The following is a 16,346-nucleotide window of genomic DNA, read 5'->3' on the forward strand; positions in this document are numbered from 1 at the left end:
GGTAAGGGTAGAAGAGACTCTTTAGCTATGGTAAGCAACTCTTCTAGGAGAAAGACACTCCAAAATCAAACCATTGTTCTCTAGTCTTGGGTAGTGCCATAACCTCTGTACCATGGTCTTCCACTGTCTTGGGTTAGAGTTCTCTTGCTTGAGGGCACACTCGGGCACACTGTTCTATCTTATATCGCTTTCTCTTGTTTTGTTAAAGTTTTTATAGAGTATATAGGAAATTTTTATTTTGATGTTGTTACTGTTCTTAAAATATTCTATTTTCCCTTGTTTCCTTTCATCACTGGGCTATTTTCCCTGTTGGAACCCTTGGGTTTATAGCATCCTGCTTTTCCAACTAGGGTTGTAGCTTAGCAAGTAATAATAATAATAATAATAATAATAATAATAATAATAATAATAATAATAATAATAATAATAACCTCAAGAACTTTTCAAAAAAAAAAAAGTAATTCCATCTGAAAGTGAACAAAATGATAATCATAAATACTCAAGACAATTGATATTGTATATTAAGGGCAAACAGTTTATTCTGTCTTGTTTTTCTTCACTGTTTTATTAAAAACGCATATGTGCACTAAAACAAGTCTTCATCTTCTTGAAAGCCTTTGTATCATCAGTCCTTAAGGTGTCAAGTGGGAACTCATTGTACAATCTTGGGGTCTTATACTTAAAAGCTGTCTAACCCACAGTCAAGGTGCATCTTGGTTCCAATAACTTGACACATTCCGTAAGTAGGGATTTGTTGGCTGCACGAAGTGTAGCAATTATTATTATTATTATTATTATTATTATTATTATTATTATTATTATTATTATTATTAACTAAGCTACAAACCTAGTTGGAAAAGCAGCATGCTATAAGCCCAGTGGCCTCAACAGGGAAAATTGCCCAGTGAGGAAAGGAAACAAGGAAAATAGAATATTTTAAGAACAGTAACAATATTAAGATAAATATTTCCTATGTAAACTATAACAAACCTTAACAAAACATTGGAAAAGAAATGAGATATAATAGGGTGCCCGAGTGTACCCACAAGCCAGAGAACTCTAACCCAAGACAGTGGGAAACCATGGTACAGAGGCTTTGGTACTAACCAATATTTTCTCCTAGAAAAGCTGCTTACCATAGCTAAAGTCTCTTCTACCCTTGCCAAGATGAAAGTAGCCTCTGTACAATTACATTGCAGTAGTTGACCCCTTGGGTGAAGAAGAATTGTTTGGAATCTCAGTATTGTCAGGTGTATGAGGACAGAGGAGAACATGTAAAGAATAGGCCAGACTAGCCGGTGTATATGTAGGCGAAGGGAAAGTGAACCGAAACCTAGAGAAAGATCCAATGTCGTATTGTCTAGCTAGTCAAAGGACCCCATAACTCTCTAGCGTTAGTATCTCAACGGGTGGCTGGTGCCCAGGCCTACCTAGTACCAATTCTTACACATGATTTGACATTCATTTCTGATACCTTAATAAGTAATTGCTCTTATCTTAACGTTTATTCTAGCCTTATCAGACAGCCATTGTAGTTCAGTCATAACTAAGGTGATCCTTTTTCTGGTGGAACAGCTTTCGTCAATCTTATTATGTTTTGTAACTTCATTAATTATATTTTGGCTAAGCTCTAATTGACATAATTGCAGCAATTAATTTCGCTAATAACAGTTAATTACAAGTTTCGGAACAGAATATTCATCCACATATTTATCTACAAAAGAAATGTTTCAGAGATTATATCTGTAGTGAGTCTTACTGAATGATTTATTTGAGCACTGAGGGACAAATTGCAGTCTGCTTCTTCTTCTTCTTAGATTGCCTAGTCCTTTTGACTAGACACGGGCTCTTGCTTACGCAGCCCGTGGCAGTCTGCTACCACAGATAGTGGGACCAAATTTTCCTCATTACAATAGTTGTTTGGTGGACACAAAGGTTTCTTAAATTTTTCTTTTCTTTCCAACCATCATAGACTCAATTTTGTTTTCATTAGATTTCAATTGTTTAAATGTAATCAATTTCATAACACTAGCAAGATGATGATGATGATTATTATTATTATTATTACTATTATTATTATTATTATTATTATTATTATTATTATTATTATTATTATTATTATTACTTGCTAAGCTACATCTCTAGTTGGAAAAGCAAGACGCTATAATCCCAAAGGCTCCAACAGGGAAAAATAGCCCAGTGGGTAAAGGAAATCAGTAAATAGATTGCTGTTATAAGAAGTAATGAAAAAATAAGATATCTAAAATATACTAACAACGTTAAAACAGAGATATGATATATAAAATATAAAAGGACTTATGTAAGCCTGTTCAACATAAAAACATTTGCTGCGAGTTTGAACTTTTGAAGTTCTACAGATTCAACTACCCGATTAGGAAGATCATTCCACAACTTGGTCACAGCTGGAATAAAACTTCTAGAATACTGTGTAGTATTGAGCCTCATGATGGAGAAGGCCTGACTATTAGAATTAACTGCATACCAAGTATAACTTCTAGAATACTGTGGAGTATTGAGCCTCATAATGGAGAAGGCCTGACTGTTAGAATTAACTGCATACCTAGTATAACTTCTAGAATAGTGTGCAGTATTGAGCCTCATGATGGAGAAGGCCTGACTGTTAGAATTAACTGCATACCTAGTATAACTTCTAGAAAAGTGTGTAGTACTGAACCTCATGATGGAAAGGCCTGACTGTTAGAATTAACTGCATACCTAGTATAACTTCTAGAATAGTGTGTAGTAATGAACCTCATGATGGAGAAGGCCAGACTGTTAGAATTAACTGCATACCTAGTATAACTTCTAGAATAGTGTGTAGTATTGAACCTCGTGATGGAGAAGGCCTGGCTATTAGAATTAACTGCATACTGTGCAGTATTGAGCCTCATGATGGAGAAGGCCTGACTGTTAGAATTAACTGCATACCTAGTATAACTTCTAGAATAGTGTGTAGTACTGAACCTCATGATGGAGAAGGCCTGACTGTTAGAATTAACTGCATACCTAGTATAACTTCTAGAATAGTGTGTAGTATTGAGCCTCATGATGGAGAAGGCCTGGCTATTAGAATTAACTGCATACCTAGTATAACTTCTAGAATAGTGTGTAGTACTGAACCTCATGATGGAGAAGGCCTGACTGTTAGAATTAACTGCATACCTAGTATAACTTCTAGAATAGTGTGTAGTACTGAACCTCATGATGGAGAAGGCTTGACTGTTAGAATTAACTGCATACCTAGTATAACTTCTAGGATAGTGTGCAGTACTGAACCTCATGATGGAGAAGGCCAGACTGTTAGAATTAACTGCATACCTAGTATAACTTCTTGGATAGTGTGTAGTACTGAACCTCATGATGGAGAAGGCCTGACTGTTAGAATTAACTGCATACCTAGTATAACTTCTAGAATAGTGTGTAGTAATGAACCTCATGATGGAGAAGGCCAGACTGTTAGAATTAACTGCATACCTAGTATAACTTCTAGAATAGTGTGTAGTATTGAACCTCGTGATGGAGAAGGCCTGGCTATTAGAATTAACTGCATACTGTGCAGTATTGAGCCTCATGATGGAGAAGGCCTGACTGTTAGAATTAACTGCATACCTAGTATAACTTCTAGAATAGTGTGTAGTACTGAACCTCATGATGGAGAAGGCCTGACTGTTAGAATTAACTGCATACCTAGTATAACTTCTAGAATAGTGTGTAGTACTGAACCTCATGATGGAGAAGGCCAGACTGTTAGAATTAACTGCATACCTAGTATAACTTCTAGAATAGTGTGTAGTATTGAACCTCGTGATGGAGAAGGCCTGGCTATTAGAATTAACTGCATACCTAGTATAACTTCTAGAATAGTGTGTAGTACTGAACCTCATGATGGAGAAGGCCTGACTGTTAGAATTAACTGCATACCTAGTATAACTTCTAGAATAGTGTGTAGTACTGAACCTCATGATGGAGAAGGCTTGACTGTTAGAATTAACTGCATACCTAGTATAACTTCTAGGATAGTGTGTAGTACTGAACCTCATGATGGAGAAGGCCAGACTGTTAGAATTAACTGCATACCTAGTATAACTTCTAGAATAGTGTGTAGTATTGAACCTCGTGATGGAGAAGGCCTGGCTATTAGAATTAACTGCATACCTAGTATAACTTCTAGAATAGTGTGTAGTACTGAACCTCATGATGGAGAAGGCCTGACTGTTAGAATTAACTGCATACCTAGTATAACTTCTAGAATAGTGTGTAGTACTGAACCTCATGATGGAGAAGGCTTGACTGTTAGAATTAACTGCATACCTAGTATAACTTCTAGAAAAGTGTGTAGTACTGAACCTCATGATGGAGAAGGCCTGACTGTTAGAATTAACTGCATACCTAGTATAACTTCTAGAATAGTGTGTAGTACTGAACCTCATGATGGAGAAGGCTTGACTGTTAGAATTAACTGCATACCTAGTATAACTTCTAGGATAGTGTGTAGTACTGAACCTCATGATGGAGAAGGCCTGACTGTTAGAATTAACTGCATACCTAGTATAACTTCTAGGATAGTGTGTAGTACTGAACCTCATGATGGAGAAGGCCTGACTGTTAGAATTAACTGCATACCTAGTATAACTTCTTGGATAGTGTGTAGTACTGAACCTCATGATGGAGAAGGCCTGACTGTTAGAATCAACTGCATGCCTAGTATAACTTCTAGAATAGTGTGTAGTACTGAACCTCATGATGGAGAAGGCCTAAGTATTAGAATTAATTGCATGGGTAATATTACGAACAGGATGGAGGTATCCGGGAAGTTCTAGATGTAAAGGATGGTAGCATGGTTTAAATTCTCAGCTATACCATCAATGTCATTTATGGAAAATCTAATTGGTTCATCATTTTCAAAGAACCTGAATTATACCTCTGCGTCTTCAATGTTTTTGATAGACCAATAATAAACATGCAAAACAGATTGGATCTGGTACATTTCGTGCTAATGATCTGACTATGCACGAAGTTGTGGAATGATCTTCCTAATCGGGTGGTTGAATCAGTAGAACTTCAAAAGTTCAAAGTTGGAGCAAATGCTTTTTTGTTGACCAGACGGACATGAGCCTTTTTATAGTTTATTTATGATATATTTGTTTTTGATGTTGTTAATAGTCTATATATGACATGTCAGTTTTGACGTTGTTACTTATTTTAAAACGATTTATTGTTAATTTGTTCTCTTCATTTATTTATTTCCTTATTTCCTTTCCTCACTGGGCTATTTTTCCCTGTTGGAGCCCCTGGGCTTATAGCATCTTGCTTTTCCAACTAGGGTTGTAGCTTGGATAGTAATAATAATAATAATAATAATAATAATAATAATAATAATAATAATAATAATACATTACCACGCTGATTTAGATTTATTAGAAAAGATGGATGTTTTTTCCATAATGTGTAAAGCTACAAAAAAACCATGCTTAGAATTTCTACTAGTTGAAAATTGTTTCGCTCCCCTTAAAATCAAAATATATAGCAAGTTTTCCACCACTATAATAAATAGTATGTTTTGCTAACTTATTGATTAGATGAAAGTCAGTTGCTATTGTATCGCATCCTCTTTCGTAATTACTATGTGAAGAGAATCGTTGTAAGCTCTCTTGCTCTCAAAGTCCTAAGATATTTGTGACCACGGCAGAAAATCACGTACTGACCTGAAGACATTTCTCTGTTGACTAAACATAGAAGTTTCTCTCTCTCTCTCTCTCTCTCTCTCTCTCTCTCTCTCTCTCTCTCTCTCTCTCTCTCTCTCTCTGTGTGTGTGTGTGTGTGTGTGTGTGTAATTACTATGTGAAGAGAATCGTTGTAAGCTCTCTTGCTCTCAAAGTCCTGAGATATTTGTGACCACGGCAGAAAATCACGTACTGACCTGAAGACATTTCTCTGTTGACTAAACATAGAAGTCTCTCTCTCTCTCTCTCTCTCTCTCTCTCTCTCTCTCTCTCTCTCTCTCTCTCTCTCTCTCTCTGTGTGTGTGTGTGCACACACACATTATATAATATATATATATATATATATATATATATATATATATATATATATATATATATATATATATATATAGATATATATATATGTACATATACATATATACATGTGTGTGTGTTCTTAAATAATGTGTCAAGTCCTAAGTCTTATTAAAAGATAGAAAGATTGAAACCTGAATGCTACAAAACCGTACTTGTACATTAAAAAATCTGATAAATGATGCTAAACTACCAAAATGGGCAGTGACTGTAAGTCAAGGGCGTTTTGAAGGCCTTTGAGGCTGAGAAGGTCTTCAGAGCCATTGAAATGAGTTATAGGGCATCATTCTATATTAGTTTTGCATCGTCAAAGAAAATCATATATCATAAAAAGTGAATTACAGAAGGGCCCAATATTTAAATGAATCTTCGTCGTAGAAATAATTAAGAAACAGAAAAAAGATAACCATACCCACGAGATACATATCCCACAGGTTTGAAGCACGACAATTTTTGTTTACACAAAATGACACAGGCAAACAATGAGATTTCATGAATCCCAAAATCTCACCTGTACTGCAGGCTCTATCAGCTCGTTGGTCGCAACATTGCCAGTTACCAATGGAGTGCCCAGTGCCATGGGTATCATGAGGAGCGTCGCCAGCGTGGCCCTAATGCCCACGCTCATGCCCCTAGTGAAAGCCATGGCTTATACCTAGCAGGCTACCCTCCCTCAGACTTTAAGCCGATCACGTGACAAAGTCGACGTTCCCACAAGTCCGTGACACAAGTTTTTAGTAGGCGGTAAAGATGACGTTGTCCATGGTGACTTCACCTCACGATTTCCAAAGAACAAAAAATGTTTTCTCTCTCTCTCTCTCTTCCTCTCTCTCGTGGTTGCAGGCAGGGAAATTCTGTCGCGAGACCCAATGGAGAAAGTAAGGAAAAAAAGTTGTTATTCGGGGGTTATCTGCCTCTTTTAATTACGTTACTGATTTAGTTGAAGTTCCAGCGATAAAAACACGAGTTGGAACGAGAAAAGGTGTTTATGTGCGCGCGTCTGCGTAAGTTTGCATATGTATGTGTTGTCCACGGCCTCGGAACAGTCTGGTGACCGTCACGACGGATCGAGAGATAGAAAGAGTCGGCAGATGAAAAGGGTGATGATGATGGGTTTGGTCGACGCAGCTTGACTTATCGGGACTGTATGGGCTCTTCCCTGCCGAACCCAACTGTTTTATAAGTTGTGCCTAAGGGATAACCGCCCACCTCGCCAACCACGCAAGCGCTATCCCCGCCCTATTCTCTAGCGCTCCCCGCCCTACTCTCCACCGCTCCCGCCCACTCCACCCACGCCTCACATGCACAGTATTATTATCATTATTATTATTATTGATTGCTAAGCTACAACCCTAGTTGGAAAAGCAGAATACTATAAGCCAAGCCCCAACAGGGGAAATAGCCCAGTGAGGAAAGGAAACAAGGAAAAATAAAAATATTTTAAGAACAGTAACTACATTAAAATAAATAATTCCTATATAAACTATAAATACTTTAACAAAAGAAGAGGAAGAGAAATTAGATTGAATAGTATGCCCGAGTGTACCCGCAAGCAAGGGAACTCTAATCGAAGACAGTGGAAGACCATGGTACAGATGCTATGGCACTACCCAAGACTAGAGAACAATGGTTTGATTTTGGAGTGTCCTTCTCCTGGAAGAGCTGCTTACCATAGCTACAGTAGCTTACTCTTTACACAGTAATCGGGGCTCTTATAACCAATCACACTCGAACGTCAGCTAAGCCGGTATGATAAACCTTATAGAAGTCACTGCGAAAGAAGGTTAATCGTTGTAACACATCAAACTAAAGCAGCTCGATATGCCAGAAAGTAATTTCTCGTCACGGAGTTATCAGTGCATAAATATCTATAGTTTTCTTTCCCTTTTTTTATTTATTTATTTATTTATTTATTTTTTTTTTTTAGATAATTGTAGATGAAAATTTTGACAGACATCCCTTAAAAAGATAAAACTTATTCAGACCTAAATCCCACTGGAATGAGTCAGTGAATGAATGAATGAATGTATCCAACAATGAGATTTCTCCTTGCTGTAGGCTATACATGAGTCTTTTTCATTTCCTGTAGTCTCTCAAAGCGAATAGAATTGTAGAGACTTAATTTTCATATAAGACCAGTTAATATTAATATTTCACTTTAATTTGTTTGATAGTATCATCCATCCTGAGGCTCAATACTACGCAGTACTCTAGAAGTTTTATTCCAGCTGTTACCAAATTGTGGAATGATCTTCCTAATCGGGTAGTTGAATCAGTAGAACTTCAAAAGTTCAAAGTTGCAGCAAATGCTTTTTTGTTGACCAGGCGGACATGAGTTTTTATAGTTTTTATATGATATATCTGTTTTTGACGTTGTTAATCGTTTATATATGACATATCTGTTTTGACGTTGTTGTCTTTTTTAGAATGATTTATTGTTGATTTGTTCTCTTCATTTATTTATTTCCTTATTTCCTTTCCTCACTGGGCTATTTTTCTCTATTGGGGTCCCTGGGCTTATAGCATCTTGCTTTCCCAACTAGGGTTGTAGCTTGGATAGTAATAATAATAATAATAATAAAAATGATTGACTTTACAATGATCGTTGTCATTGTTTGTCTTTAATTTCACAGTCAGGATGACCAGGTAAAGAAGATACTTCTGTTAGAATTATTATACGACACTAAGGTTAATTATTTTCTGGAAATGTGCTGGAGAATTGGCAGTCTTTTCGCGATTATTCAAACTTTGGGAAAGATCAAATTTAAGTTGAACCGAAAGGAGAGGCAGTATTGCTTTCAAATTGTGAACTTATTGAATACACAATTCTATCAAGACGGATTGATTGTTATTCGAGACTAAGATGTTTTCAAGTCTGACACTTTTAACGTTCAGTGTTGCCCAATGTCATCCCAAAAGCTGCATATGATAGCAGTTACTACAAAGGTCAATATTATTATTATTATTATTATTATTATTATCCAAGCTACAACCCTAGTTGGAAAAGCAAGATGCTATAAGCCCAGGGGTTCCAACAGGGAAAAATAGCCCAGTGAGGAAAGGAAATAAGGAAATAAATAAATGAAGAGAACAAATTAACAATAATTCATTCTAAAATAAGTAACAACGTCAAAACAGATATGTCATATATAAACTATTAACAACATCAAAAACAAATATGTCATAAATAAACAATAAAAAGACTCATGTCCGCCTGGTCAACAAAAAAGCATTTGCTGCAACTTTGAACTTTTGAAGTTCTACTGATTCAACAACCCGATTAGGAAGATCATTCCACAACTTGGTAACAGCTGGAATAAAACTTCTAGAGTACTGCGTAGTATTGAGCCACGTGATGGAGAAGGCCTGGGTATTAGAATTAACTGCCTGCCTAGTGAGATACGAAAGATTACATTGTAGTTTCGTTTCCAATTTCGTTTTTATTATTATTATAATTATTATTATTATTATTATTTTTATCATTACTTGCTAAGCTACAACCCTAGTTGGAAAAGCGGGCTGCTATAAGCCAGTGGCCCCAACGGGGAAAATAGCCCAGTAAGGAAACGAAACAAGGAAAAATGAAATACTTTAAGTACAGTAAAAACATTGAAATAAATATTTCCTGTATAAACTATAAAACTTTAACAAAACAGGAGGAAGAGAAATAAGATAGAATAGTGTGCTAGATTGTACCCTCAAGCAAGAGAACTCTAACCCAAGACAGTGGAAGACCATGGTACAGAGGCAATGGCACTACCCAAGACTAAAAAACAATGGTTTGATTTTGGAGTGTCCTCCTAGAGGAGCTGCTTACCATAGCTAAAGTCTCTTCTATCCTTACCAAGAGGAAAGTAGCCACTGAACAATTAAAGTGCAGTAGTTAACCGCGTGAGTGAAGAAGAAGAATTATTTGGTAATCATAATGCTGTCAGGAGTATGAGGTCTGAGGAGAATGTAGAAAGAATATACCTGACTCTTCGGTATATGTGTAGGCAAAGGAAATATAAGCCATGACCAGAGAGAGGGATCCAATGTAGTACTGTCTGACCAGTTAAAGGACCCAGAAACTCTCTAGGAGGTAGTATCTCAACGAGTGGTTGATGCCCTGGCCCAACATACTACCTTAGAAAGGTTTGGTGTTTGGTGTAAACATGCAAAAGGTGCACTTACCTTCTACACCGAGGCTGCAACTATAAGTAGCGATCTTTCAAGCAGACGGGGCACTTAGCATATCTTTTAGCATGTTTAACTTATTTGATGAGTAGTTTCTGAGTCGCTATTTGCTACAGCTGAGCTGTCGCGAGCATTACTCTCTCTCTCTCTCTCTCTCTCTCTCTCTCTCTCTCTCTCTCTCTCTCTCTCTCTCTCTCTCTCTCTCTCTCTCTCACACATCGAACCACAGTTTAACCAACGATCTCAAATCATGGTATAGCTATTACTTAAACTTCGTATGGTGACCAGAAACCTACAGTTTTGGGTCAAGTTCTCTTACTCTAGTGATCACTCAAATACAGTTTCCTTTGACTATCTATCAATTAATATTGGCTCTTTCCTAATATTTATTAGCATTATTTAGTATATCAATTGTTCTAGTACTTTTAATGATGATAGTGACAAAGACAAAAATAACAATGATGATGATGATGGTGATAATTATTATCATTATTATTAGTGATAGTAGTAGTAGTAGTATTAGTAGTAGTAGTAGTATTTGTCTGCATGTTATCAAGATTACCTTGTAAACCTTTCACATATGAGATTCCTCGCCTGTCATCCTTAAAAAGGTCTTGATTCCTTTTTCCGTTTACTTCCCTCTGTTTGACACTTCTGGTTTTTTTTTTCTTTTTTTATACAGAAACCTTAATAGGACTTTCACTCGCCAATCAAAAGTCATCTTGAATGAGAATATTCAATCTTCTAGAATTTTAATTTAAAAGATTCCTTCGAATTAGTTTTCAGAAATAAAATTATAACTAAATGGACGCTCCCACCCTCATACACACATGCTTATCAGTAGATAAGAAAGAGTTCATAGGTATATATATATATATATATATATATATATATATATATATATATATATATATATATATATATATATATTATACTATAGTTCCTTACCTGGGAACCAAAAGAATATCATATTATATATTACGGCTGGCAAGCTACACAACCTCTCGGGTTCCAAACTCGTCCATTTGTTTTTACATTAAATCTGTTACACATGAAAATATTAATACCCAAGCTCTGAGACGATTATATAACTCCCAGACAGCAATATATAAAAACACTGAATATCCAGTCTCTTCAGTACACTCAAAACAAAATTGGATAATTATTTTTAAGAATTATTCAAACAACTTCTTACTTCGATTCTTTAACAGGGATACGAGTGAGTGCTAAAATAAACACTGGTGATTGAAATAATACACTTCTTAAAAAAATAGATATATTCTATAAAAATTACAACACTTTGAAAAAATTTACATAAAAAAAATCACTCGAAATATTAAGTCTAAACAAAACTTAGATTAAGACAAAAGAAATTTTACACTGAGAATTATATAATCACTTGACTTAAAATATTAAATCTGAATAAAACCTTAGACTAAGACAAAAGAAATAATTATACTCTAGTTCTTAAACTCTTAAAGAACTTACATAAAGTAACTGATAAAATTACTAACTTCATGTATTTTCATAAATCTCACTGGGCCAATTACAAATGTTTACACAATGCCAACACTCACCCCAACACAATAAATTTAAAATCACCTTTAATGTCTTTCATATCGTTTCAACACACGAATTACGTTAGGGCACAGAATCACTTTGGAGAGGACACACTATAGTTACTAGAGAGAGAGAGGGGGGGTGGGGGGGAATTTTGGCTCTTTCACAGGACGGCTGTTTCTCATCTGCTCCACGCATTCCTGGGAAGCTTATATATCAACTTAGCTACTTCCAGAATATTCTAGGTCTGAGGTCTGGAAGCTTGGGTGTTGGCCTAACGGCGACGCCAGAGTTATCAACTAGATAAAAATTCAAGGGGACAAACCTTGCTTTCAGGCAACTCTGGGACGCATACCAACGCAACAGCGAGACGACTCTCCCTCAGCTAGCTGTGCCCAGCTTTGGCTTCTGAAATAAAAAAAAAGATAAAATCTAAGGCTGGGGTTTTCGATAACCTTCCAAAACACGTGGCAAATATAAGAATTGCGTTTTTTCTCACAAACATGATGCAATACCTCATAAAAAAAAAAACATTTACATAAGCTCTTGTTCATATCTCAGATGAATCATATAGCACTCTTAAACAAATTATGTAAGACTTTGTAATAAAATACGTGAAATAAAGCGTTATTTCTTGAAAATATCGTAAATTTACATACTGACTTGAATGGAAAATACAGTGAAATTAATGACGAAAATCTTACATAATTTACATAACAAATTTATATTTACATGAGAGGAGTACAAAGAAAAATATGAATAAAATACATGAATAAATTATCTACTTTACGCTAGACCAGCTATGTAAGAATATATGTATATATATGAATATATATATATATATATATATATATATATATATATATATATATATATATATATATATATATATATATATATAATTATATATATATATATATATATATATATATATATATATATATATATAATATATATATATATATATATATATATATATATATATATATATATATATATATATATATATATATATATTTATATAATGTATACATGTAAAAGCCTTGGAACATTTGATGCCCTTTTACTATCTCCAATGATGAACAAAAAGGCCTTGAATGTTGAATGTAATCAGGAAGTTCGTATGATTGGTCTTGATTTTAGTGCTGCCTTTAACTGTGTTAATCACATGGCCCTTGTTTTTGGGAGTGGGTGGGTCTTTTCTTATTATCATTATTGAATTTTTAAGTAATAGATCGCAAAGAGTTGTTGTTGATGGGCACAATAGTGAGTATAGGAATGTGATATCTGATGTTCCTTGGGGTAGTGTTCTTGGCCTATTACTTTTCTTACCATATACACTTGACATGTGGTTTGGCTTAGAAAACAAGCTTGTTGTGTGTGCAGATGATGCTACTCTCTTTGCATCGATTCCGTCTTCTGATTGTAGATCTGAGGTTGCTGGATCCCTTAGTAGAGATCTAGCTAAAATTAGTGCATGGTGCAAATTATGGGGTATGAAGTTGAATCCTAACAAAACTCAAAGTATGATTGTGAGTAGGTCGAGGAAAGGGGCTCCTCAACATATAGATCTCAGCATTGATAATATTGCTTTGACTCTGTATGACTTAAAATTTTAAGTGTGATTCTCCACAGCAAATTTACTTTTTAGAAACATTTTAGGTTTGTCTTTTCTTCAATTGCTCTAAAATTGGCTTACTGGGAAAACCTTGTAAGATTTTTGGAGATCAAGCTATTTTGAAGAATTGTGGTAATTCTTTTATTTTACCTTGTTTCGAGTATTACTCTAATGTCTGATCTTTAGCTGCTAATTCTCATATTAATTTGTTGGTCAGGAACTTATGGTACATTAGATTTCTTCTTCTTGATGTAGATATTAATCTCTGGCTCTGTCGTTCCATTAATTTGTTATGCATGTGGCATAAGATTTTTCATAATTCTGACCAACCATTAGATACAGATCTTACCAGACCGTACGAGCCTGATAATAATATAAGGTATGCAGTTAATCCTAAAAGACATGCCTTCTCCATCATGAGGCTCAATACTCACAATATTCAAGAAGTTTCTAGAGCTGTAACTAAGTTGTGGAATGACCATCCTGACTGGTTAGTTGAATCGGTAGAACTTTAAAAGTTCAAACTTGCAGCAAAAGTTTTTATGTTGAACAGGCCGACAAAACTTTTTTTTATATCTTATATATGAAGATCAGTTTTAATGTTGTTACTGTTCGTGAAGTATTTTATTTTGATTGTTCATTACTTCTCTTATATTTTATTTATTTCCTTTTTTTTGCTAGGCTATTTATACCTGCTGAAGTCCTTGGGCTTCTAGCATCTTATTTTCGGGGGGAAATCAAAAGAATCATCTGGGAAAAAAATCTATGTCTGACCTAATAACAAATGGTGAGTTTTTCTACTCATTACAAGGATGGGGGGGGGACTAAAGTTTGAAATGGCACTAACGGAAGGGGTCTTGAAACACCCTTAGATGCGACTTCCGGGCATCTGACAGCAGATTGTAGCAACAGCAAAATCATATTTGAACTATTTCTATGTGACCAATTATAATTTGTACACAATGTCTATAAACGAAATGCCCTACTATGGGACATGAAACTTCAGTTCTAACCTCCTGATTTTTGTTTCAACTGCACTTTTCAATGCATATGGTACTGGTCTTGGAGCAAAAAATCAAGGAGTACCCTCTGGTTTCCACTCTAAAATTACCTTTTTGTTTTTTACTGTACTGAGGTTGTATTCAAATACCTCTTTGAACTTTGATAGGATATTATCCTCGGTCACTTCATTCTTGTGTTCATCTTGTGTACCTGTAACCTTTAAAAAACTAGGCCAATCTAATTTTAAATAATTTAACCAATGCAAACCTAGTAAAGATTTTCCTTTACCTTTAACTAAAGTTAATGGCATTCTATCTAACTTCTGATCTTTATACTGTACTTCAAGTTCGAAGCATCTATTACCTGAATATCATAACCATTACAACCTTTCAAAGTTTTATTTTTGGGCTCAGCCATGTCGTCGTGATGGAAGGTTCCTTTAGGTAGCTTTCTAAGGGATATTTGCTACAGTGATACTCCTAGAGAATTAACCATAGGTCTCCAGAATTCTAACTCCTGGCGCGATTATCCTTAATATATCTTTAAGGATATCGCATAAAATCGGGACGTATTTTTTGATACGACACAAAGCAATCTTCACCCTGAATAGATTTAACTCTTTGAGGGGGAAGAGTGGCGAAAGAAAGGGGAGCCATTATCAAGGTACGTGATGGACCCCCTCCCCGTACTACTACGGCCCATCATTCCTTTCAGCTGTAGCATTTAAGCTAAGTGCGCTCCCACGTTTGTCTCGGTGTTGTTACGGTTTATTGGATTATTATCATGTAATCTCCAGCATCTTCATCCTCTGGAAAGTTGAGTATTTGATCTTTCCTGTGTATAATTTACAGCTCCATTCTCACAGTTGAATTTGTATAATTAAGTGTGTTAAGTGCAGCGCAGCCAACCCTGGAGGCGGCCATTTTGAGACCGCTGTCGCATGTCATAAATGTAAATTATTTAGTTAGTAGTGTGACGCTTCCAGTAATTATCTATAAAGGAACTTTTAGCTAGTTAGGCAAATAATGCTAGTGAAGATTGCATACATATATTTCCTCTTCCGATATGTAACGTTACTTTCGTATATGATGAGGACCCCGACGGTATCACTCGTAGCCGCGGTCCCCACCCGAGTTAGGCTAGCATAACCCGTTATGTATACGTTAGTAATGTAAATCCCATTGTTTAACCTCTTGTATCGTTCCTATTAATTCGGTTGGGGATATATATCCCCTAGAATTTATTGGTATAATTCGATACGTTTCTCTTTTAGAGAAAAGAGGATAAACCCTTCCTTCCCCTGAGCGCCGCCATCCTAATCAGCCACCTTATCTTTCGTTATCGCCACCGAGTAGTTAACTTCGGCTTGACTTAGATAGCTTTTTACCATCGATCTTCTTTGCCACCGAGTATCCCGGCTTCGATAGATGATGGTAACTCAGGGTGTATTGTCATGCAGCCGACAATGTCGCCAACAGGGAAATCGTGATTCCTCTGCCGCCCACGATGTTGTCGGCATGGGAAGCTATGCTTCCTTTGTTTACAACCGAAAGTAGGCGGCATACTTGCCGCCGCTTTTCTCCCTTGTAGACTATAAGACACGTCTTATAGCCGACAATTTTGCCGACAGTGGAATTCTTATTCCTCTGCCAACCATGACGGCGTCGGCACAGGAAGCCATGCTTTCTTGGTTTACAGCCGAAAGTAGGCGGCATGCTTGCCGCCGCCTTTCTCCCCTGCAAACTATAAGACCCTTTTCCCTCCCCCCTCTGTCCTTTAGTGTCGGCCTAGCCGTCACAATGTTCTTTTGGGCGCTATTCTACAACCATCCCGGCTTGCTGGGTTGACTAAGTTGCCGGCCGGGACCCTACCAGCGGCGGTTGGGTTGCCTC

The 16,346-nt window shown here is 36.1% G+C and overlaps 1 protein-coding gene across 1 annotated transcript in view; it reads right to left on the reverse strand.

Moving 5' to 3' along the window:
• LOC137620341 (U-scoloptoxin(11)-Sm5a-like) overlaps positions 1-7,236 on the reverse strand; it is a 108,858-nt gene extending 101,622 nt beyond the window's left edge. The window contains exon 1 of the mRNA XM_068350577.1: positions 6,610-7,236. Coding sequence (XP_068206678.1) covers positions 6,610-6,744 — 135 coding nt within the window. The 5' untranslated portion in view covers positions 6,745-7,236. The remainder of the gene's footprint in view (positions 1-6,609) is intronic.
• Positions 7,237-16,346: the final 9,110 nt, after the last annotated feature.

The sequence above is a fragment of the Palaemon carinicauda genome, chromosome 26, assembly GCF_036898095.1.
Source record: "Palaemon carinicauda isolate YSFRI2023 chromosome 26, ASM3689809v2, whole genome shotgun sequence".
NCBI classification, from domain to species: Eukaryota; Metazoa; Arthropoda; class Malacostraca; order Decapoda; family Palaemonidae; genus Palaemon; species Palaemon carinicauda.